General features: G+C 42.3%; 1 protein-coding gene across 3 annotated transcripts in view; it reads left to right on the top strand.

Moving 5' to 3' along the window:
- Positions 1 to 331: 331 nt before the first annotated feature.
- Positions 332 to 23,968, top strand: part of ZCCHC8 (zinc finger CCHC-type containing 8) — a 723,649-nt gene continuing 700,012 nt past the window's right edge. For 2 of the 3 annotated variants that reach the window (XM_069619621.1, XM_069619619.1), the window contains exon 1: positions 332 to 569. In XM_069619621.1, coding sequence (XP_069475722.1) covers positions 398 to 569 — 172 coding nt within the window. In that variant the 5' untranslated portion in view covers positions 332 to 397. Of the gene's footprint in view, positions 572 to 23,968 lie in introns of all 3 variants that reach the window. The other variant, XM_069619620.1, reaches the window with a different exon arrangement.

Genomic DNA, 23,968 nt, shown 5'->3' with positions numbered 1-23,968 from the left:
AGTGCTCTCATCAGAGAATAAGGAAATTGCACCAAATATTTAGGCAGCGTACCTAGAGGTTTATCTATAGTAGAGAAAGTTGTCGGGTAAAAGTTACTTATCGGTATTCCTTTCTTATGTGCCTGCAGAGAGAGCTCCTTGACTAAACGTATTTCTTCTGTGTTCATACCTATCCAGTGTCAAGTTGCGATGTTTATAGTAGTCTTTCTTCGGTCACCATGCGTTATTCGAGCATTTGCTGAGCCCACGTCGTTCTCGCTCAACGTATTTTTCAGGATCCAAGCTGCCACTGTTAGTGTTTCCTCCATCTCTACGAATAACGTCACATGTAAACTTTAACCTCCGGCTGATTAGCCAATCACTGAGACTCACGGCGCGAGTGGTTGGTAGGTAGAAGATGGCGGAGGTAGACTTTGGAGATAGCGAGCTGTTTGAACAGCTGGAAGAAGAGCAGACGCCGCCGGTTCACATCCGTTTCACAGACAAGGACAACAGCTCCGTTGAGGCGGAAGAGCTGCGGGAGCAGGTCCGGCGGTGCGAAGACACCATAGAGGAACTCAAGGCTGAGAATATCCTTCGCTCTTGTGTGCGATGATCCTGGGGAACCAATGCTTACAGTGTCTGCTGAAGCAGAATCCTTAGGCAAACCGTTCCTCCCTACAAGACAGGATGGAATGGGCGCATCATTCCCTTTGATTCTGTAGACACCGACAAAACACATTCCACTTATTGTTGTGGGGCTGGCATAGTAGTGTTCGACCGGGGTTTGGTTGTAGTTCTTCCCATTTCTTTCCCAAAACCCCACCTCTGCACGCCAATAGGTCCTACGCTCTCTGCGCCATTCACACACGTGTATGTGTGAAGAGCACCGTTACCCATTCTGGTAGGTGTCAAGTGGCTCCAGTTTAGGGCCCCATTAGTCCCGCTCCCGATTAACACCTTTATCTAGCACTTGTTTGTACCCAACACTTCCGCACAATGTGGAAAACGAAACGTCGCCTATCTGAATTTAAAATCTTGTCAACGGAAGATCCAGGGCTAGTTCAAGGTGTCGCACAAAACGGTACAAGAGACTTTGTGTTACTACCTAGCAATTGATTGTGCTAATGTAGCATGATACTAGCTAATTGCTGCTTAGGTTTGTAGACGGGTAACGAAATACACTGGCCATATCCACTATCACATTGTTTGCCTAGCAGCAGCATCTCTTGACGCCAAACTCGCTCTTATGCCGACATTTCATGTGATGTCACACACAAAGCTCGGGTCTCGCAACCAAAACCTGCACAACGTGTAAGAGAATTAAACTTCGGTGCGCCTTTGCACACAAGTAAAAGGTTGTAGGGCAACAATCCCTTATACGACAGGAGTCGCAAACATTCCCTTGCTCCACACTTTGATAGAACACAGGTTGTTGTATGGATTTTTAAAGCTCTTTGGTGCCATTGAAGTAAATTGAACCGTGTAAACGTGCAGGACAGCGTAGTCTGGTCTTCTCTCAAATGTAAACCCGCAGAAAGAAAAGACAAACAGTGCATACAAGTTGGACTGAAAAATAAGGGTGTACAATCGAGATTGGCAAACAGAAAATGTACGGTCAGCATTGTAGTAGCCAAATCAGAAACAATGGGAGAGGTTGACTGGCGACTCTGAAACGTTTATACCAATGGAATGTTAAGTGGCAGCAACTACTATAGTGAACCCATGCACTTGCACAGAACTACTTTGCTATCGTGCATGCGTACCTGTAAAACTGGGCGTTTTGTCCAAACCCAGTAGCTGACATCACTGCGTCTTGGGGTTGTTGCCGAAAAGACTGGCTAACCTTTTACTTCATGCAGGGATCCTAATTCCTGGGGACTACTTAGCTCCCTTTTTGCTAATTTGAAACCTTTCTTGTTTAGCTAACAAACTTATTTTATTAGCAATTGTGTATTCCTATTTTCAATGTCCCCACAAGGTATTTGTACCCAAGACATAAAATGAGCAATAACGCAGTATTTTTGTATACCTTTTGAGATGATTGTCTGTAAAATGTAAAGGTTAGCTGCATGAATGGACACACACATATATGATAAAAAGGTTATGGAAACAGTTTTCTGTGCAGTTGGGTAGTGTTGCACAAGCCTCCTATACACCGGTATGCTTGCTCCATCTTTTGCTGGGGAAGTTCAAAAGTTTCTGAAATTTAAAACGTTAACAATGTTTAAGGAAACTCCTAGCCGGGTACTAGATAATGTAGTATGGTGTTGCGAGATGAAATGTTTGTCAGCTTCAGGTGGACAAGATAGCCCTTGCCTGTCATTGATATCAACTATTTTCAATATAGCATTAAATGCCACTTTTGGGGAAGAGCAGGTGCAGTAACGGTTCTCAAGACGGAGGCGGATAGGCCCAAGTGCAGCATTCCAGCCCTGCATTCCACTGAATGCAGTATTTATCGCTATTTGCACTGCAAGTCTCAATCTGGAGTGCTGATAACTTTTAAAATCATTTTTTTTACAAACTTTATTTAGTAGCAATGTGAACAACATTAAATCACCATGGAAGCATACAGTGGTTATTTCAGAGTATAGCCATTCGCTCCTAGCTCTCCCTTTTCCCTTCATATAGTCATTCAAGTTCACTATATTTTAACTTTCTTGTAACCAAACCTCCCTTTCTCCCCCTACCCCCCCCTTCCATTCAAACTCTCTGCTCATTGGGGTGGCGTTTCAGGGTTCCTCCCATTATTTTTAAATATCCAATTCTCTGGTTTCATTTCCAATTTAGTAATTGTCATTTCATTCAGGTTGCCTTCAAAGTACTGAGTAATTGCAGAGCAAAGTGGTCCTGAAATAGATCTGTTCTTTGTCTGCCACAAAGGTGTGAATTGGGAGACTGGTTGTCATTAACCTGTGGTATGTACCATTCGCCAGAGCAGTCTCATTGTCATAACCCCACATTCGTACCCGCCACAATGGGACCATGTTCATTTTTCCACCCATTGGCCAGTGTAATCCTTGCTGCAGTCAGCATGTGGTGAGGAGGCTAGCGCGAGTCCCACTGGCGTCATATAAACCTACTGTTGCGCTCAATGGTATCCCTGCTGGATTGAGGGGCAATTGAACATTCAGTATGTCTTTAATATGGCTTAGAATTTCTTTCCAACAGATGCCTGTCTAAGGACAGGACCACCACATTTGATCCAGGTCCCCAACCTGCCCACAATTCCACCAACATGAAGGATAATATTCAGGGTTGATTGAGTGTAGAAGGTGTGGCTTCATATACCATCTGAAACCTACCTTCTAAACTGATTCTTTAATAGCCACACATTTAGAACTTTAATGCACGCTGCGCCAAATCTGTTCCCACATCTGTTACTGGGATCCCCAAGTCTTGCTCCCTTTTGTCATACATGGCAAGATGTCCCCTGAACTAGCACAATCCAGCAGACGATATAGTCTTGAAGCACCCTATTTTTGAGTACCCCTCTTATCGTGAGTGCCACCCATACCCGTAATCACCCTATTTGAGATCCAGTGTCTAATTTGGACATAGTGAAATCGTTGTTGTTCCGGGACCTTGAATTTCGTTTTGCACTCTTAACGGATCCCCACCCTGATGGAAGTCCGCTAGCGTTTTTCCCACCCAGTGTGTCCAGAATAGAGTAGCTCCCTGAAGTAAAGTCAGCGTTTCTACTCATCTGAGTGAATGGGCCCCACCCCGGTTGCAGTTTTTTTTACCCCTTATTGCTTTATCCCAGTGAAAGAGTGATCTTTCTGGTGTTCACCAAGGGGCCCCTGGCTCCTCTGACTGAATGTCTCAAGAAGCCTGCGTTTTCTAAGGGGATTTTAGTCTCTCCCCTTTCTAGTTCGCTCCACCCGTTCGCATCTTCCTGTGGGGCCCATTGCAACATGGGTGGCCACCTGCGCAGCCACTAAATAACGCTTAATATCTGGGACCCTCAGGCTCCCCAACATGGGGGGTCAAAACCAGACCCTCCTCCAGGCATCTCTAAGTTTCCCCTCCCCCAAATGAAGTGTAGGATTTCTCTCTGCAAATTTTTTTACCGGTTGGGCTGGAAACTGGATTGGGAGTGAGCTCACTGTATAAAGGAGTCAATAGCGTCATAATTATAGCTGGTAATACGCGCAAACCACAAGAGTTCCTCCATGTCCCATCTCCTGAGATCCTCAGATAACGTTTTCAGTACTCTCAGAACATTAGCCCCATACAGGCCTTCATATGTGGGCATTAACTTCACCCCCAGATATTCTATTGCCTCCTGTTCCCATACTAGCAGATAGTTTTTACTTGTTCAGGCCCCTCCGTGATGTTAATCGCTTTTAATTTATTGTACTTAATGCGAAACCCAGAGACCTCTGCAAATTTATCTAAGAGGGACTTTGAAGAGAATCCGTTGTGTTCTGAAACAACAATAGTACGTCATCTCCATATAATGCAGTTTTGTGTGTGCCCCATCCCTGAATCTCCAAATATGCCCAGACCGTCCGTGCCAATGGCTCAATGGCCATTGTGAATATCAAGGGGGTTAGCGGACACCCTTGCCGAGTACCCCCTCCTTATTGGGATTGCATTTGAGAGTTGGCCATTCACCTATAGTTTGTGGTTGGGATACAGAAGTTAGCTAAGATCATATGGGTAAAGGTCAACCCACACCCAAACTTTTCCAATATTGACTTTAAGACGATCCAGTTTAATCTATCAAACACTCTAGTCGTGTCTAATGCTAGCATGGACACTTTTTGACCGGACCTCCTCCCCCAAATTGCTACGTTTATCGCTCTCTTATACGGGGTGCGTCGCCCTATGATAAAACCGTCTTGGTCAGGGAGGGTGTATGATCCTCAGCAGTACCCCCATTAGTCTCTGGCCCAGAATCTTTGCATAAAGTTTAGCGTCTCCATTGAGTAACAAGATGGTGCGATAGCTATCTGTCGGGTCTTTCCCGGTTTTAATATTAAGACTGTAGTTGAGGGTCCCATATCTCTAGCGACTTAGATATGTGTCCCTTAGCTGATTAGTTTGCTTAGAGGACCGACTAGTATATTTCTGAGTTTGTCGGCCCCGGGGTCTTGTTACCCACCATGTATCCTTTAGCCCTGACCCACCTCTTCTTCGGATATCGGAGCTTCCAGTAGTAGTCTATCGTTATCCAGAATCTGGGGCAGGTCCAATCCTCTCAAGAAAGCCTGCGGAGTCTCACCATTTTTTTTCTTTTGAGATTCCTCAAGAAGAATGACTGCATAATGTCAGGTTTCTCAGTTTCCCCTCTCTTTAGCTCCCCCATCGAGTTTTTCAGTTGAGTAATAATCATTTTTAGCCCTTTTTTTTCCTTAGTTTCTCTTTGAGGAACCGGTTGGCTTTATCACCTTTTTTATATAGTATTTTAATTTTTTTTTTAAATTGTTTTTAGTTAAATTATTCAACTTTTAGAATATAGTTTTTAACATAAATAGGTAAATCACAAAATTCATTTTCAGTTGCATTTAATTTTTTGCTTGTGTTTTAATATGTAAGTGTAACTTGCATACAGGTGCAAAACAGAACTCTTCTCTATTGTACCACTTAAACTTGACTTTGTTTACATTTTTATACATTTAAAAGACACGTTTGCACTTATTCGCATATCGTAGTTTCAGAGCATTCAAATAATTGGCGGTGGCAATTCTAATTCTCACTAAACATGCAGAAACAATTATTTTCCATCGTAAATCTTGATTTACCTCTGCGAGAAAACAATACATGTTTGCAAAATGTATTTTCCTCACAGACCAGATTCGAGCATTCAATGATTAGATGTTTCATAGTTTCTTTCTTATCTTTTAGTTGACAAAACCGACATATGTTATCTGATTCCTTGATCATTCGTCTATCTGCTAAAACGTCTCTTGTTGGCCATAAATTAAGCCTAAAGCGCATTATTGCTGATCGAACAACCAAAGATGGACTTTTCACTAAATAAGATGTCATTATTCGATACTTTTTGTCAATCATTCAATTGCCATCAAAACGTTTGTAGGTCAGGCAAAGGTCTCTTGTCTGAATCCAGTTAGTGGTGAAAATGTGTAATTTAGCTTTCACCGGGTTTCTCACAAGATCAATTGTCACATTTGCAGTTGCTAATGTGTTATAGCTACTTTGCAACTACCTTTTAGCAAATACATGATTGGACAAAAACAAATAAGATGACAATGTCATTGGCTCATATCATGCACAGGTAAACGTATTGACTCGCATCAATTTTGATGTCCTGTATGGCCCAATTCATTGTATTACGAGTTTGTCTTTTTCGGTACATACATGAACAGTTGGTTTTCCCCAAATTTATACTTGGATGATTCTTTTGTATATATTGGGACAGAAGAGTAAAAGTTTGTAAGCCTATCGGGCTTTTGGAACAGAGCACTAGATCTTCTGCATACAACAATGCTGCTATGGACCTGCCATCCAATTTGGGTGCATCTGTTAGCTGATTCTTAAATGCCTCCTTGATGTCATGAATAAAGAAGCTAAACAATGCAGACGCCATTATGCACCCTTGTTTCAGGCCACTAGCAGTTTTAATTGATGGCGAAAGTAATCCTTCTGCATTAATTATTTGTATAGAAGTTTCTGAGTGAAGTGCATAAATAATGTCTTTTAATGTGTCTGGACATTTTGCTATTGACAGTTTGGCCATTAATAAGGAACGTGAAATGAATCAAAGGCAGCATTAAAGTCAACAAATGCCAGATAAATTGGCTGTTTGGTGGCTCGAGCTTGGCTCTTGATTGCCCTTATACATGTCAGATTGATGGAAATGCCCATACCTGGTACAAACCCAGTTTGATTAGGGTCGCGATTTTGTCCAAGAATTAAATTCTTTCAGCACTATTCTAACAATGCAATAGGTCTATAATGATTGGGTTTAGATCTATCATCACTCTTTTTAAAAATGGGTACCACTATTGAGTTTCGACAGGAGTCTGGTATTTTTCTGTTAATTACAATGGCTCTAAAGATTTTATCAAGAATGATCGCCCAAAGTGATGGATTTGCTTTGAACATAAAATTACTTGGGCCATCCGAACCTGCCGCTCTGGATCTACTTGAGCGTTTTATCAGGTCTTCTATAAGTGTTGGAGAGAACTCCAAGTCCCATATATTGGCTTTAGGGAAGTCCTAGATTGAATCAGCAAGACCTGTTTTCACTATAGAGTTCAGAAAATGGTGTCTCCATGACACCATTAATCTGGCAATGGTTTTGATTATCATGTTGGGCGTCATTTAATAGCGACCATATTTCTGCAGTGCTTTTATTTTCCAAAGTGTGTAACATATGTTCGCTGTCTACTTGAAACATTAAAGCGGCTCTTCCTCGAGTCCAATTTTTATATTTAGTTTTAGCTCTTCTAGTAGCTTGAGCTTGGTCTTCAAGTGGGAGTAATCGAATTGCCCTTTTTTCCCTGCTCAGCTTCACAATCTTTCACTGCTGGGTCAAATTGTTTATGGGAAAATGCATTCTGGTCATTTTTACTAAATACAGTTCTGTATTTATTCATGACTATGGCATAAGAGAGATTACAATTCTTTCCTTGCATGTCTAGATAATTTCCCAGCATGTATAAGTTCTTGTTAGACCACCTAAATCGTGTCTTTGCATTGTTAACAATTACACTTTGCGTCATTTTACTGGTGAAGGTGGTGAGTTGTTGTAGAGTCCGTGGCCATGTCGTGGAGAGCAAATGATGGTTGCTGTTTGTGTTCTCCACAATCTTAAACTGAGTAACTATATCAAACAATTTTCCATCTACGTAGATGTAATCAATGAGGTTTCCCGTAGATCCACGATGCCAAGTATTCTGTGGGTGCACATCTCCTGGAAGAGAACCATTTGCCAGCCTTAAGTTCCTGTCTGCCATAAACGAGATCCCCCATTCAACCTGTTTAGATCTGGTATTTTTCTGATTGGAAATGCAGTTTAAATTGATGTCCCCTACAAGAATTATGGCCGAGATGTCTTTCGAAGCCATTATCAGATCCAGAAGTAGTGTAAGGGCACCATAAAATGCATCATCTGTGATGCCCACTGGATTCCTATATATATTGATCAATGCAAAGGTCGAATGTTGTAATTTGATCCTTACAAAAAAGTAGGAAATCATTTGGTGCTGCCCATGGATCGATACTCGTGGCACTGCTTTTCTTGACTGCTACTAGTAGTCCGAAAGTGGGTCTGCCTTTGGATGCTTTGACTACTGGTAACAATATGACATCATGATTGTTCCAGAGGGGAGTGTTCATCAGCCAGGTTTCCTGTAGAGCTACTATTTCATATTTTTCGATGCAATTTTCTTTCTCCATCTGTAGATGGATGTGTCCACGAGTATTCCATGAAGCAAGGCTGATGTTCTGTGTGCAAGACACTGATTGTTATGCTCTTGAATTATGCACGGACTCTGATGCTTACTTCTGTTGGTATATTTGGGACACACATTTAGTGCCCTGAATTGGTTGTTGATCTAATTGACCTTTAGCATGAGGCTCTTGTGCAATGATGAATCCCAACTTAAATATATCCATCTTGGCTTTCCACAGTGTATTCAGCACCACTCTCGATGGTATACATAAGCGTACTATCGAAAGATCTTCATCGTTCAAGAATTCTATCTGATCAATGTCTGATGTTGATATGTCTTCTAAGTCTGGAATATCTCCAAATATGTTTAGTACACTTGTTCTGCACAGGTCGACGGTCGAATATGGAGCTGCGCGACATTTCATTATAAGTGAATATCTCTTTTCCGTGGCCACGCTTACAGGTTCTTTATTAATGGCTTTGTCTGAGTTGTTCGGTGTTTTAACTGAATGGAGTTGGTCCTTATAGCTCAGTGCCTGTGTACCACCCTCTTTGGAAGGCATTGAATTGGTCCAGTCAGCATGAACACTTTTTATTTGTCGGAGCGCATTATTGGTCACGCTTGCTTTTTGATTTGTCTGGAGAAAACTTTCAGGTGCATTCGTGAGATCATTCTTTTTAAAATATGCATCCAAGCAAGATTTTATTGACAATTCAATGCGTGTGTGTTCTTGCGACCAAGTCTCTTTTAACTTGTGTTAAGAGATGTTGATTTGCTCCTTCGGTCAATACGGGGGTAATTCCAGTCCCTCCCCTCCGCAATAGAACAATCGGGCTGGAGGCACTGATCATTTTGCAAAGTCCTCACTATATTAGTTTCTTGATTTTTAGTCTCAATGGTTAGTTGCTTTTTTCCACTAATTTGTGTTTAGGTGATATGACGCCTATCACAGTATTGTGTTGTGAATGCATTATTGCAGCCTTGCTTGTTGTTTGTGCATTCATACGTGCATCAATTGCTTTTCGACTAGATTCTTTGCTGGACAAGTTGTACTTCATTATGTCTTACTAGTGACTCTGTTGGTATCATTAACGCATGTTCAACTAGTAGATGCTCTGTGCGGAGTTCGAGATGATTAGGACTATTTGTCAAAACCTTGCCACACGATAAGTTCAAGCACACAGATGGAAGGGTGTTTCTGTGAGTCTCGGGTAGCAATACATTCAAGGCATTGTTGTCATTCATTCTTAACATGTTTAAATATGCCTCTACTTCTTTCCTGACGTCTTGTCTACGCATCATCATTGTCATTTTGTTCCTTTGACTCTGACAAGTTTTCAATCCTGTTTCCCTTAGAAGCTTCAATCAGATTGCTTTTAGCTACCAATGTAGTTCTATTGCTCTCCATATCGATAGCTTGATGGCGTTCATTTATTTCTTCGAGTAGTCATTCAGGGGAACATGCGTTAAGGTATGATTTCCCTGGAGCGACTTGTGAACATCCTCGCAGGTTTTGTCGCGCTGATCTTGGGCTGGATCAGGTTGGTTCACTTTTGCAGCATTTGTTTTGTTCTTCCGCGTCATGTTTTTTTTTCTGGTCTTAGTTTTCACGCTTTGGCAATCTGCTTTGGTTGAGACTGTTGATTTTTCTTATTCTTGGAAGATATCAAAATGTCCTTCATTGATCGGAATATGGATTTGATTTGATATGTTCTCCTGTGAACACTGATCTATACTGATCCAAGAATTGTTTTTTCCCCCCCAACTCATTTCCTTCACAGAGATCTATTGCGGTTTCTTGTGATCACATAGGTACAATCACTTGTTCTATGAACGGAACTGCTGACAAAATAGCTTGCGAGGATCGTATACAGGGGTCTGCCATTTTAAGAGTGGGGGTGTTAAGCCGTTGTACTTCATTGTCCATCACGCACTCATTTTGTAGCGCCATTTAATCCGTTCAGAGATGCGTTGAATGAATTCAGTTTGTTCGGATATTTTTGTCTCTAATGATTGAAATAGTTTAAAGAAACTTGTTATTGTTATGTTTACTGCTGATGGAGGAATTTCAAGCATGAAAGGTGGCACAGGTGACTCCGAGCGGGAGGAGCCTGAGAAACTTGGAAAGAAAAACCGCAGCGTTTTCAAACACAATAATGTTGTTTTTGTGTGCGGTAGCTTCAAAAGCTACCGCAAACGTAAATAGAAACTTTTTAAAGCTGCTGTTTTACGTTTTCCGGGCTCCTCAGGCCCGGCAAACTTAGAAAAAAAAACACAGCTAGTGCTTATCTTTTTTAAAATAAATGGCACTTCCTGAGATGCAGCTGCAGCTTTTATGCCTGTAGTCTCCAGTCTGCGTCCTCCGCGTCCCGGCACCAATGAAAGAAAAGCCACCCAGTGGTATATTTTGTTTACTACAGCTTGCTGGCTTTTCCTTCATTAGTGCCGCAAAAGCAAGCACAGGCGGGCATCCATTTCACAAAATGGATGCCCCCATGTGCTTCCTTTTTTTTAAATTTTGAGCTTCATTTTCTTATAATTTTACATAGGGACTTGTGGCAATCGGGTTTTTAAAAAAAAATGTTTTTTTTTATTATTGCCCATCTTTTTTTGCAATAAAAATGTTTGGGCGAACCATTCCTTTAAGATTGAATGCCTCTTTACTGGTGAGTTTAGACCCTGGGTATTCAACAAGATTAGCCAGGCTCTTCTCTTTTTTTGTTTAATTTTTCTCTTCTGTTTCCCATATATTTTATGGGAGACCCGTCGGCACCCCTTTCCAGGCATGTAAGAACCTCTTAAAGACCACCAACCTATTATTATCACCCAAAGCCAACTATAAACCCCAACTTTTTAAACTTCACTTCCATCCTCCAGGTTATGGGGCTCGATTCCCGCCCCTACCCCATTCCTTTTTAGTACCTTCTGAGGAAGAGTATTTCCTTAGTTTGGCACGTATTGTCCTCATTATCCGTGCAGGTATACCTTTTTCATACATTAGTCCCTCGGATCTTTCAAAAAGGAAGCTTGCGCCCAGTGGCAAAGTTTTTCTTCTCCCTCATATTTTTGCAGGTCTGCGTCTGTTATAGAGTTGGGGATCCTGCGAATGTGTGTATTATTCCACTGGGATCTATTTTCTGCATTCTCCTGTTTGGTCAGAACCTGCTTCATTTGTTCCAGCGAGTTTACTCAACATGGTAATTCATCTTTTTTATGCCCCTGTTCACTCACCGCAGTTTCTACTTCATCCACCCTTCTCTCCACCGCCAGGACATATTTATGGCTGTCAGTGATCGATTTGGCAAGATCGGCTGCGCTTTCTTTAAAAACATTTTTTTTAAACTCCTGTAGCATAGCCATCAGGTCCGATCTCCTTGTCGGCGGTTCGTCATTTTCTAATTCTAGCTGTGGTGGTGAATGTATTTGTGCCGCTGCCAGTCGCTTCTGTGTTTTGGGCCTTTGCATGAGTGCTTTTATGCCCCCGTAAATGGGAACCTTTTTGCTTTGTAGCTTGTTTTGACATATCGCACTTAAGAGCGCTCTGCCAGGCAGTTGGCGGTAGCAAACTTTATTTGGAGCCGCTGGGCTCCCAACCCTTCTCCAGAACTCCGCCCCCCCACCCCCTCTGACTGTCAGCTCCTCCCAATGTTGGGAAAGGGTTTCCATCCCCTCTCGGAGCTTCCAACCTGCCTCGAGCAACATATCGGAGCGTTTGCCGCCGTTTATATGAACCCACGGGTCCCATGTATCTCGGCCGCCATTTTGTTTGCCGCCGGGCGGGCTACTGCGACGGTTCTCTGCTCTGTGACGGACGATCCGCATCAGAGCTGCAGCGATGGTGCCTCCTTATTTATGCCTCAATCATATGGTTTTTGGTCATTCCATTACCTTTATTTTAGGGGCATTTCGGGCCTTGGGAACGGGATCGGACGCAGGAGCACACTAAGGTTGCATCCAGCGGCTTCCTTGGCTATCCACGCCTCCGTTGTTGCTTTTATGGGAATCTGGCTTTGCACAATTCATGTTTCCCATAAAAATAATTTCATGCATTCCACTATTGGAAATAACAATTTTCAGGACTGGCGGTAGGCCAGGATGTGCTCGAAGCAAGTGGGCAGGGGGTTTTCTTGGGGACAGGGGGGGGGGCTCTGGTGAAGCGCTCCACTGGAGACTCGGTCTGAGGCATCACCTCCAAGAACAAGGTAAAGACTGGGCAGTGGGCTGGCTTGAAATTTAGGTGTCTACTTGTGGATTCATCTAGATTTCCCGGGCTGATTGTCCAGTTCTCTCCCATGGGTGCTAATAAATAATGCAATATTAATCGCACAGCAAAGCGAGCTCTGGAGGCTAACTATAGGTTGATATTGCAGGTCCGTCGATGTAGAGACTGGATGGAACTATTGATCACTACTTTGCCTAAGCATCCTGTTAGCTTTGTGTTTACATTATGTAAGGGCAAAGGGAGTAAAAGACAAAGCAGAGGGGATGTTTAGCAGGCAGAGAACTGGACCAACTAGGCGGAATATTGTAGATTGCGAGCATCTCACTGTTCGTGAAGCTGGTATAAAGCACCAATGTGATAGAGATTGTCGAGTTTAGGATCAGCTCATGGGTTGAGCAATAGTTGCACAGATGTATGCAACAGGTCATGTCCATTTTCGAAAGTTTCATCAGTATGATGCACCTTCCATACAAAATGGAAATATATGGGTGACACGGATTTGGATACGCAAAATTGTACTTCAAAACATGGAAGACAGTGCACTGTTTTACAGTAGAAATACCATATTTATGTAACACATTTTTAGCAATGTAAAGGGTGGTCTTTTAAAACTTAAAGTTAATACATAGTTGTTGTCAAACAGAATATTGGTGGCTTAGTAAAAGTATCATCCTAAGTTACTTCTAGTTTGCAATTATTTAAAAAAGAGAGAACTTTCTTGCCTAGCACTCCCACACAGTCCTTTGGCAGAGTAGAGGAGATTATTACTGCTGCACTCTCTCCATTAGCCCCTTTTGAGCTTTCTGTGAACGGTGAAAAGATGGTGGGGAAAGTGGAATGCAGAGTGAGCTGTGTTTTCATTGAACAGGATAATTTAATTCGCCAGTTCTACTACATAATTGTTCATTTAATTAGCAATCCTACAGAATTTCATAGCCAATTGCTTTGAAATACTACTTATTTTATGCCTTGTTTATGTTGACCTGTTATAATACATCTGTTATGGTAATATGCTACTTGTTTAGCTTTATATTATTTAACTTTGAATTGTAGTATTGTTGTGGTGAAATTAATCAGAAGGGGCCTTGAACATCCCGATTTGAGTGCATATTAGATTCTAATGGCGTTCAGTTTTTGTTTGTTGTTGAATCAGAAGACTTTATAAGCCTGCAAGCCTATATAAACTATGTGCACAATGAATATATGAAATTATGCAGATGTATACCCGATTTTGTAAATTGTAATACATTTACTGGATCCATATTTTATTAATTGGTTCCTTTTTGTTCACCATGAGTGCTTTAAGTGGGCCTCGGCTAGCCTGCAGGCAGCTATGCTAGCTGAGTGGGGCTCTTTCTTTCCAACCGACCCCTGATCTTCCACACTAAAAGGAAATTAAGTGACAGTGGCAGTACCTCTGTTTAGAATGCCATCCCCAGTGTCAGACATTAGTTTTTGTTTTGAAGGGACAATATCATAGAATTTTGAAATCTAATATGTGCAAGTTTTGTAATTGCATTTATTTTATAGAATTGAATACATAAGAATCACATTTTTTTCAAAATACCATTTGGTGGGACCAGTGATTACCTAACTTTGATTTTCATATTCCCATTTTAATAATTGTTTACATTTCTTTTCGTGCCAGTTGAAGTGTAGATTGCATGTGTTAGTTGCTTCTTATTTTCGGGTAATGGCAGGCAATTCTTGGGCCACGCTCTAAAAGATTGTTTTGTGACTTCTAGAACTCTCACACACCCTCTACTTAAAGAAGGACATGACTATTGGACCCTAAACAAACCTATTGGTGCAACACCCACAGTGGCCACGCCTGAAGGCCATGGCCAGTGGCTTTGAATTACGTTATAACAAAACCTTTGAGATTCACTGAAAAAACCTCAGTTAAGGGACAATTAAGGTAAGTTTTAAAGGAACAAAAACCTTGAAATTCAACGAATGTGGGAAGCGATTATCATCTTAACTCTGCATCCACCGTGTTGCAAAGCCCATGAGCACATACATAACAAAAGCCAAATTAGTTTGCGGATTGGCTGTGGCCGGGTTACCAGTTTCCCGATCCAGTATGGGGCTGGTATTGGATGCCGGCTCCTAGGGTCCCATTTAAGATTCCTGCACAATGCCTGCCTGGGCCTGTTCTCTAACATTACTGCAGGAAGAACATCATCCCCACGAAACAGAGCTGCTGATGACCCTTTGCTGGCTTTATTCTATTCATTTTGAACGGTCTGCTCGTTCCATCTTGGCCGCGGAGCTGCCTCGAGTCTGCAGAGATCGTCACTGCCAAACTGCCCACCTCTGCACTTTGCGGGTTGGCTTTGATCTGGGTGACCAGTTTCCAGATCCTGGATCCAGCTTTCAGGGGCCTGCGCAACCTCTCTCCGGGCCAGGAGGGCCCATGATTCTCCATCTACAAAGGTAGGATCACCACATTACACCAAAGGTTATGCGTCATTGTTTCCCGCACTCCTCCATCACAGCGGACGTATCTGATTCACCACTGGCCTTGTTACTAATCTAGCCTCTCTTCGCTATTGGAGCAGCGTTTGCTGTCAATCTTTTATCCCCCATTGCACATCACTAACACTACTGATCCATACACCCTCCCTGCTCATATCTGCCTGCGGCCTAACCTGGTTATGCCATGCTTTAGTATGGCCTAGAAGCGTGGGCACTCCATTTGGTACTCTCGGAGCAAGGCAGTGCAGTGTCTCCTGTCTTGGGGTTGCAGATCCCCCTCTGCATAGCTGTAGTGCTGCAACGTGATGGTGCTGGGTGGGCGGCTGTTTGGTCCACTATTTCCTACATTTGTACTACAATACTCTGGTTAAACTGGTTACCTGTTCCCTTTCTAGGCTCCACCCCTGCCACCTATAGCCTCTTGACCTGCGCGTCTTGTGTAACCTGCCGGCTTTCCCCTTCACCCCCCCCTTATCCATTCTATCAGCCCTGTGCGGTACCTTGCAGTGCCACCCGTCTAACGTTTTTCAGTCCTGTGCGGTGTCTGCATGTAACCTTGTAACTACTGAAATTGACATTTCTCAGCCCTGCGCTGTACCGCATTTAACCTACCTGTAACTAGTGGATTGACTCGGTCAGCCCAGCTCTGTAATTGAATCTTACCTGTCTGCAACGTGCTTACCTGTACACCTGATGTAGCACCCGTAACCTGAGGTGTGACTTTTCCAGAATATGCTTTCAAGACCCACACGTTCGATGTAACCCTAAGCATGGTTCTGCACTTTTCAGAATGTACTATCGCACTTAATGGGAACTAGCGCCTAGATACCTGAATTTTGTGCACTGCTAAAATAAATAAAATGGAGGCCAGCAAGATAGCTCAGTGGGTTAAGGGCTCACCGCTATGATTTGTGTGATTTACAGGTCAAAGATTTGAATCCTGGCCTTTGTGATAATGTATCCATATGTGCTCGATGGAAAGCTATTGTGCATAAATGCTATATAAATAACACACCATTTAGATCCTAGGGGTCATCAACTGGAGGACGAGTTAAGATGATCATCACTCCCCACATCTGCTGAATTTCAAGGGTTTTGTTGCAATCTGATCACCTTGACTGTCCCTTAACTAACAGTATTTTCACTTGGGCTACATTATTTGTTTTTCATATCCACTTTTGGGGCCCATTTATTTTTTTTTTTTTAATGCACCTTTGCTGTCAGTTGAAGTTCATGACTATTGTAAGCTGTATTATGCTAATTTATGGACTTGTTGCATTTACATTTAACAATGTCCTCTTGGGCTAAACTATCAGAAATATTATAGGTATTGTACTCGTATGGATTTTAAAGTTTAAAAGTATGCATATAAGTGCCCAATTGTACTGCTGTCTCTTCCTTGTTGCTTCACGTCTGCTGATCAGTGTGGAAACGTGGTCCATTTATGGCTGCGTTTCCTCAATGTTTTAGTAGCTTATGTTACCAATTAAAAAAAAAAAATCTATATTTGAGTAAGTTGCTGAACATCATATTTGTGGTTCTTTACCTATTGTAGTGCAATGCTTTTCCCCATTCACATGCATAGTGTGAATGTAATAATGGCCGCTCCTTTGGTAGATGTTTGGAAATGTGTTGGACATAGTCCCTTTTCAATGTTTACTACAGTGTCCTCATGAAGCAGGCTATTGTTGAAATGCAAATTTATTTATTGTGTGGGCACGTGAACTTTCTTGATACACAGCCTGACGAAGCCTCTTCAGGGGCGGAACGCATGTTATGGTAGGAAAACATATAAAGCGCGCGGTCACCCGAGGGTGTGGTGGTGGTGGTGGTGGTGGTGGTGGCGGCGGCGGCGTCTGCCAGGATTTGCATTCCTGTATACTTGACTCATGAGTATTGCTGCGTTTCTGGAAGTACCAATCATTTAAATTTTGGTGCCTGTATGTATTTAGTCACACACTCCAGTGCACCCCTATTGGGGGGGTCTCCATTGGCTAGCCTTAGTTGATCGTATCACCTTTAAAGCAGTGACCATTGTACATCACTGCCAGTATGGCTCGGGTCCAGCGTATTTGGAAAAAAACAAATATCCCTATAATAAACCAGGTAGTTCCCTGAGATCTGAAGCTCAAGGGCTGGTGAAAATACACGCGTTAAAAAAAGCGAATGGTCTTGGACGCTCTTTTGCAGCAAAAGCAGCAACAAAGTGGAATGAACTCCTTTGCGCCCTAAGACTAGAATCAAATTACATGATCTTCAGGAAGAAACTGAAAACACTCTTATTTAAATAAATGATTAGCCCATCGTGATAAGGAATCTGCTGTCCCGTTTCTCCTGGTCTGTCTCCGCGCCCTGATGCGGGCTTCGGCGTGTTACAGATTAAACAAATAAAATACATTAAAAAAAAATATTACCCATTGCTGGAAGTTCAGGTGATCTTCCAGCGATGGAACAAGTGTGTGACTCTGCTGAAATGTTTTCCTACTTTCATATTTCAGGTGAAAGGTATTTCAGGTGGAAGGTTTTTAGAAAGGAGAGAAAAAAAAGAAAAGAAAAACCTAGTGAGTAAGTCACACCAGCATAGGTCAAAACGGTCTATTTTGGAGCGTTGACTAATCATCATGCTAAGTCCAAACTTTTCTTCAAAATCATAACTGATTGTTGACATCAATTACCTGGAGTACAGTGCTTCTGTGTCCTACTAATATATAATGCAAATAGCTAATGCAAGGCCATTTAAGGCGCAATTTGTTTCTATTGTCAGTCTCTGTATGCAGCCTGCATATTCCTTTACAAATGTCATGTAAAAATGTTTATATCATGCCATTTTCTTACAATATAATCTAAATGTGTCCCCTGTTACACGAAATGAAGTTAATATAATGTCCTGATTTCATAATTACTTTCGATTATTTCAATGTTAAAAGATTGGCTGCATACCTTTCATGCAAGGTGCTATCATTACACAGGTGCGTTGTGCTGTCACATCCATCTTGGGTACCATTTCTTGGATACAGTATATAGTGCCATTTGATTCTCAAGGTCTGAATGTTACAATAAAAAAATAAAAAAAACAAAAAAAAAATTAGATTGCTCAGGGGCAATGTGCTCGCCTTGGCAGCAAGATGACCCGGTTCGATCCCCGGGTCCGCACTTGGAATCCTCAGGTTATTTATAAGGCGCTTAATACCCAATCATATCATATGCAGTACTGCCACTGTTGGAAAGTATAGTGCACTTACGTTCCTTGTCTCCTGACATGCTCTAATCGAAACTAAGCACATCCTGCCATTTAATTGTCATTTTAGGCAATGTGTGGGGTATTACCCAAATTGTTCGTTTACAATTGTTCGAATGAACAATTGACTGACTTTAAAGGGTCACAATTCACCTTTTCACAATTGACCATCTATAATGTTTGGGGGGGTATGCATTGGGTGGGGGGGTCCCCCCTACCCCCCGCATATGTTACAATTGACCTTCACAATTCAGTCAATTGTGAAAAGGTCAATTTTAATTCGAGCAATTGTAAAACGAACAATTCGTATACAACCATGTGTGGCACGGATTTCGTTGTTAGCCAGATGTTCCTACTATTTCTTTGCACCATAGCATTGTTTTTTTTAATTTTTTTTGTAAAGTGCTACCATTCATGGAATGCTCAGTACTTAACCCTTTAAATGCCAGCGACGAGCCGGCTCGTCGGTAAAAACCGCTCCATGTTGCCACCGACGAGCCGGCTCGTCGGTGGCACTTAAGGGGTTAATGAGGGGGGAAATGTTGGAGGGTTTGGGCGGTGAATACCGCGATTTTAAAAAAAAAGCCATTGGCACTGGGGGGGGGAACCTCAATGGCACTTAGAGGTTAATGGATGTTATTGCTTGTGAGGCGCCCTTATAGTTAAATAGAAATCTGCTAAATCCTGCAATTGTTGACTTGCCATGTGTTTTGCCTTCCTGTTTTTCTCAGTAATTTAAAGATATCTTTTTTAACTTAAGGGGTTCCCCGCTGCACTTAAAGCTTGGAAAGCAATGTGCTTTGTCTTGGAACGCAAACACTTCATGTAAAGTTTGAAATAGACCTCTCTTGGGTCTCTTTATTATCGCAATTAAAGATTTTCACAGTAAGACAGATAGAAATGAAACAGAAATACATCACCATTAGCGATTCTCTAACATTCTTCATCTGTTAATCCTTCACTGGGAAACACTAGGTTGGGAGAGAGCATCCTTTGCCAACGGGAACAGGCTAACGGAAACATGTCTCCTTCACTCAGCCCAGCCGGAGTTCAAAGAAAGAAGTCGTGAAGTGACTTGCTCTTTCCCTCCCAAATATAATCCAGTATTTTTCCAGAGATGTTCAGTCATTAGAATCCCACAGCTGCGCGGCCGTTGCAGCTACTGGACTCAACTGAATTTGTAAATATCTGAATTCTCATGAGAACCCAACTTTGCTCTCGGCTCCAAAAAAAAAAAAAGCAAAACAAGCTTGATCTGAACACAGACAAGCTGTCTCTTTCTCTTACTCCAGCAAATGCAAATTGTGCTCCGTGAAATGGGCATTTTTAAGCTTGTAGTCAAATGTTCATGTGCGTACACAGAATGCATTTCACTTAAACTCCATCTTGAATCCTTTTTTTTTGTAATGCATTACATCCCACCCTTGGACATTTTGACTTCCATAACTCAATGGCACTATATTAGGTTTTTGAAATCTACGCAGCATTATAACTGAGCTAAAAACACATTTGTGAACGACAAAACCAAATATCAAAAATGCAGGCCAGGGAGTAACTCGGGGCCTCGCCAATATTAGGGATCCAAGCACATGGGCAATCGGCATGAATGATCAGCATTAACCTCCTTGGTCAATAACTTCAATTTGTTATGAATTTGCTCAAATTGAAACACATCCCTTCCAACGCATTGCACCCTAAATTATGCTTTAGTAAAAGATGATCAATAGTAGCCCTATTTTACAAAACTGCTTTTCTCATACATGTCATTGTTGACGCTGGTGCATGTTTGTTTGGTAATTTGTAGGGCGCACCGAACCCTTGGGTAACTGAGTGTAACAAGGTACAACGTATACTTAAAGCTTAGTTGCATAGTAAGGAAGATACAGTAAGGCACGTACATTACATATAATAAGGTTCATACATACATACATGTATGAATGGAGAGGGATAAGCTACGGCAGGGGGCTAGGTACAAAGGTACAAGCAAGTGCAGTAAAAAGGTTGAAGAGGCTAGTACATATTGGTTAGTCATAAGGGTCGTTGGCACGTAGTCAGTTGAGTGTTGCATCTCAAGCTGTAGTAAGACGGGTCTATTCTGAGATCAAGTGGGAGTGCATTCGAAGACTGGGCAGCTTTTACTGGGAAACTGTTTCCACCTCTGTTTTTTTTTTTTTAGCCTAAATCTAGGTATCTGTAGGCAGTGGGAGTTAGCCGCTCTAAAGGGGCGAGTCGAGGTTCTTCTGACTATTCTCTCAGTAAGGTAAGGGGGGGGGCAGCGTTATTGAGGCACTTGAATGTTAGCAAGACTGTTTTGAGTAGGATTCTGTTGCTTATGTTTAGCCAGTAGTGTTCTCTCCTCATATTGGATACATATTCTCTAGTAGATAAGTTCAGGTCAGTTCTGAGGGCATTATTTTGCAGTGTCTGAATTTTGTCGGTGATGTATTAGCTCCCAAGTACAGGGCATTGCAATAATCCAATTTTGTCAGTATTAATGCATTGGCGAGGATGCTGCAGCTAGCTTGTGTTAGAAAAGGTCTACATGCCCTGATAAGTTTTTAGGTGTAGGCGGTGGGTGATGCCAGAGAGTTACCCGTTTCCTTAAGGTTAGGGTGCAGTCGAGGTAAAATCCTAACCTTTTCACTTCTTTAGCTACTGTGATTATATTGCCATCAATGTTGAAAGCCGAGTGGTTGGAGGTTTTGTTTTTGGTTGGCAGCGGATCCAAGGATTAGGATCTCTGTTTTGTCGTCATTCAGGCAGAGGCCATGGGTTGCCATCCATGCCTGAATGAGGAGGTATATTTCATTTACCAAGGCCGTATCAGAGACAGTTTGCCCGAAAGGGGAATGAGGATCTGGGTGTCATCTGCGTAATTCGTGTAGGTGACGCCCAGTCTGTCCAATTTGTCAAATAGGGTCTTGGTAAATGTTATACATAGTTGGCGAGACACAGGAGCCTTGTGACACTGCATGTTGTCTGGATCGGGTCCGCCGATGTGGAGAAAACTCTAATTGCTCTGTCGACTGGACCCAAGCTTTAGCTTCACTCTAAGTGGGCAGCCGATGCTAGGTGTTTGCACAGAACTGCATGGTCCACCAAGTCAAAGGCTGCCGACAGGTCAAGGAGGAGCAGTATGTCAGTGTTTCCTTTGTCGTTGAGCTTGTCAGTTTGTGTCTTACGATCGCTTAAGGCTGTCTCCGTGCCATGTTGTGGTCTAAATCCATATTGGTGGGAACCTAGGAGCTGGTTAGCTTCAAGATAGTTCTGGATTTGTAGATCGAGTAGCCTATCTATTATCTTGAGAAGGAAGGGTACCGTAGTAATGGGCCTGTAGTTGGTGGGGATGGACTGGTCTAGAGTTTGTTTCTTGAGAAGAGGTAAAATCCATGACTCTTTTAAATTACTTGGGACAGTATTGGTTGAGAAGGAGGCATTAATTAGCTTTGAGATGAAGGGGGCTAAGTTTCTCGCAGCGTCCTTGATTAGTTGGACGGGGCATTTGTCACCCTTGCAGTTAGAAGGCTTCAGAGATGCGATAATTTGTTCGGTTTCCTGGATGGATACTTTCATGAATTTGAACGGCGCTGGACCGAGCGTGTCTTTAGTGGGGCTGATGAGTTGCGTCCCGGTAGGGGACAAGGAAGGTTTTTTTTTTTTTTTTATTTTTTTTTTGTCAATTTTGATTTGAAGTGTTATTTTATTGGCTAGGGCATTCTGGATTTTGGTGCACCATTGTTTTGCCTTTGGGTACACTGTCAGGAGGAGGTATGGGGGAATCTAATTCCCGAAGGATCACAAACCATTCCTTAGTATTAGAACTGGCGTTGAGATTCTTTCGTTGAAAAGATCTTTTTTGGTACGGATTATTTCTTTTTTGTAGTTGTCTGCAAAGTGGTTTAATTGCGCTTTGTTTTCATCGGAGGGGGCGTGTCGCCATAGGGTTTCTAATTTTCTTTTTTGCAGTCTTAATACTTTAAGGTGAGGGGGTAAATCAGGCATTGAGGTGTGCCTGCTGTTTACTCTTGCGTAGTTTGAGGGGCGCAATGGTATCAAGGGCCTTAGTCATTGTGGTGCTGTAAAGCTCCACAAGGAGATTGGGATCAGAGTTCCTTGGGAGAGCGTTAATAGAGGGAAGGAGGAGTGGTGAAAGTTTGTCTGGTGTGATTGTTTATTTTTAGATCTGGTAGGGAGAGGAGGTGCCATAACTTTAGCTTTGGCTGCATGTTTATCTATAGTTATGGAGAAGTCCATTAAGTGGTGGTCTGTCCATAGTTGAGGGGTTATTTTAGTGATGTGGTAGTGCAGTTCAGGATGACAACCCAGTCTAGGGTCCTTCCTTTGTCATGAGTTGGGGTGAGGACTTTTTGGGTTAAACCATGTTCAGCAAGCATGGCCGCGATCATTCGGGCCTGTTTGTCCTCTGGATCATTGAATCCTAAATTGAAGTCACCCAGTATTAGTAATTGTGAGGAGTCTTTGGTGTTGTTGGCTAGGAGACTGGATAAGTCCTCCACAAAGGTGCCGATGGGCCCTGTTGGCCTGTATATTAGGTAAATTGTTAAGGTGCGGCAGTTGGAGATGGGTAATTTTGGCAGTGAGTAATTCACATAATTTAAGTGGGGGTTAGAGTTAGAAGGCTTATGGCAAGGTTGGCTTTCGATATAATGGCTAATCCACCTCCTCCTGGCATTGAGTCTATCCATTCTAATTAATTGATAATTATCTGGTATTGCTACCGTGTGGGCTGGGCCTGCTGCCTCATGCAGCCAGGATTCCGTGACGGCTAAGGAAGTCGAGGTCATTGGAGGATATGATGTCTGCTATTTCTGTAGCATGAGCCACTAGGGATCTGGCATTAATCGAGGCTCCAGATATAGTAGTCATATTTAATGGTTTTTGGGGTTCTATTGCAATTAGTTTAGGTTGGTTAGTTTTATCGCTGGGTGTCGTTAGTCTGGAAGCTTGCTCAGAGCGTGTGGTGGTTATGTTGTAACTGGAGCGGGAGTTTAGGTCCTTGTTGTTGTTAGTTCTATGCTCATAAAGGCACATTAATCTAGCTCGAAGTGTAATATTTCTATCAAGTGTGGGACCTGGTAAATGCTTAATTTGGGTCATGGTTGAGTAGATTATTGGTAAGGTGAGCAACAAAGGTCAGCTGGGTCTTTCTAATGAACATAGTTTTATGCAGGTACAGATTGGGATAGACTAATACAGCAGCCTGGACGTGGCAAGGCAGTCGGGTAGGTTAGTCCCTCAGAGTACAGGGCAATTGCAAATCGGGGAAGGCTAGTCCGACATAGGCAGGGCAGATGCAAATCAAAATAGGCTAGTCTGACATGAGCTTGGGGCACGCACACATAGACTCTCTTCGAACACAGTTCGGTTGATTTCTTGATGTAACGTAACGTTGACACTTGTTATCCTCCTTTGGCTGAAAAGTCCTAAACGAATGTCTCCATTGGCAATGTTGTAAGTGTAGAGTTTGGTCATGTTTTTCCATTTGTCCCCTGGCAAAATTGAAAATGACTGTAGACTAACATTGTTGTCCTCAACTGAAGAATCTTTGAAGTCCTTGAAAGATTTGTTTTAATATTGAAGCAGGTGTTGGCACTGCTACCAGACATGTCATCAGTAGGTCCATTCCTTTAGGAACAAAATGGGCAAAAGTAAGACCGATTT

This window comes from Ambystoma mexicanum, chromosome 10 (assembly GCF_040938575.1).
Source record: "Ambystoma mexicanum isolate Mex_15411 chromosome 10, UKY_AmexF1_1, whole genome shotgun sequence".
Classification (NCBI taxonomy): domain Eukaryota; kingdom Metazoa; phylum Chordata; class Amphibia; order Caudata; family Ambystomatidae; genus Ambystoma; species Ambystoma mexicanum.
Note: the sequence above shows the minus strand (reverse complement) of the source record. Positions and strands in the feature narration are given on the sequence as shown.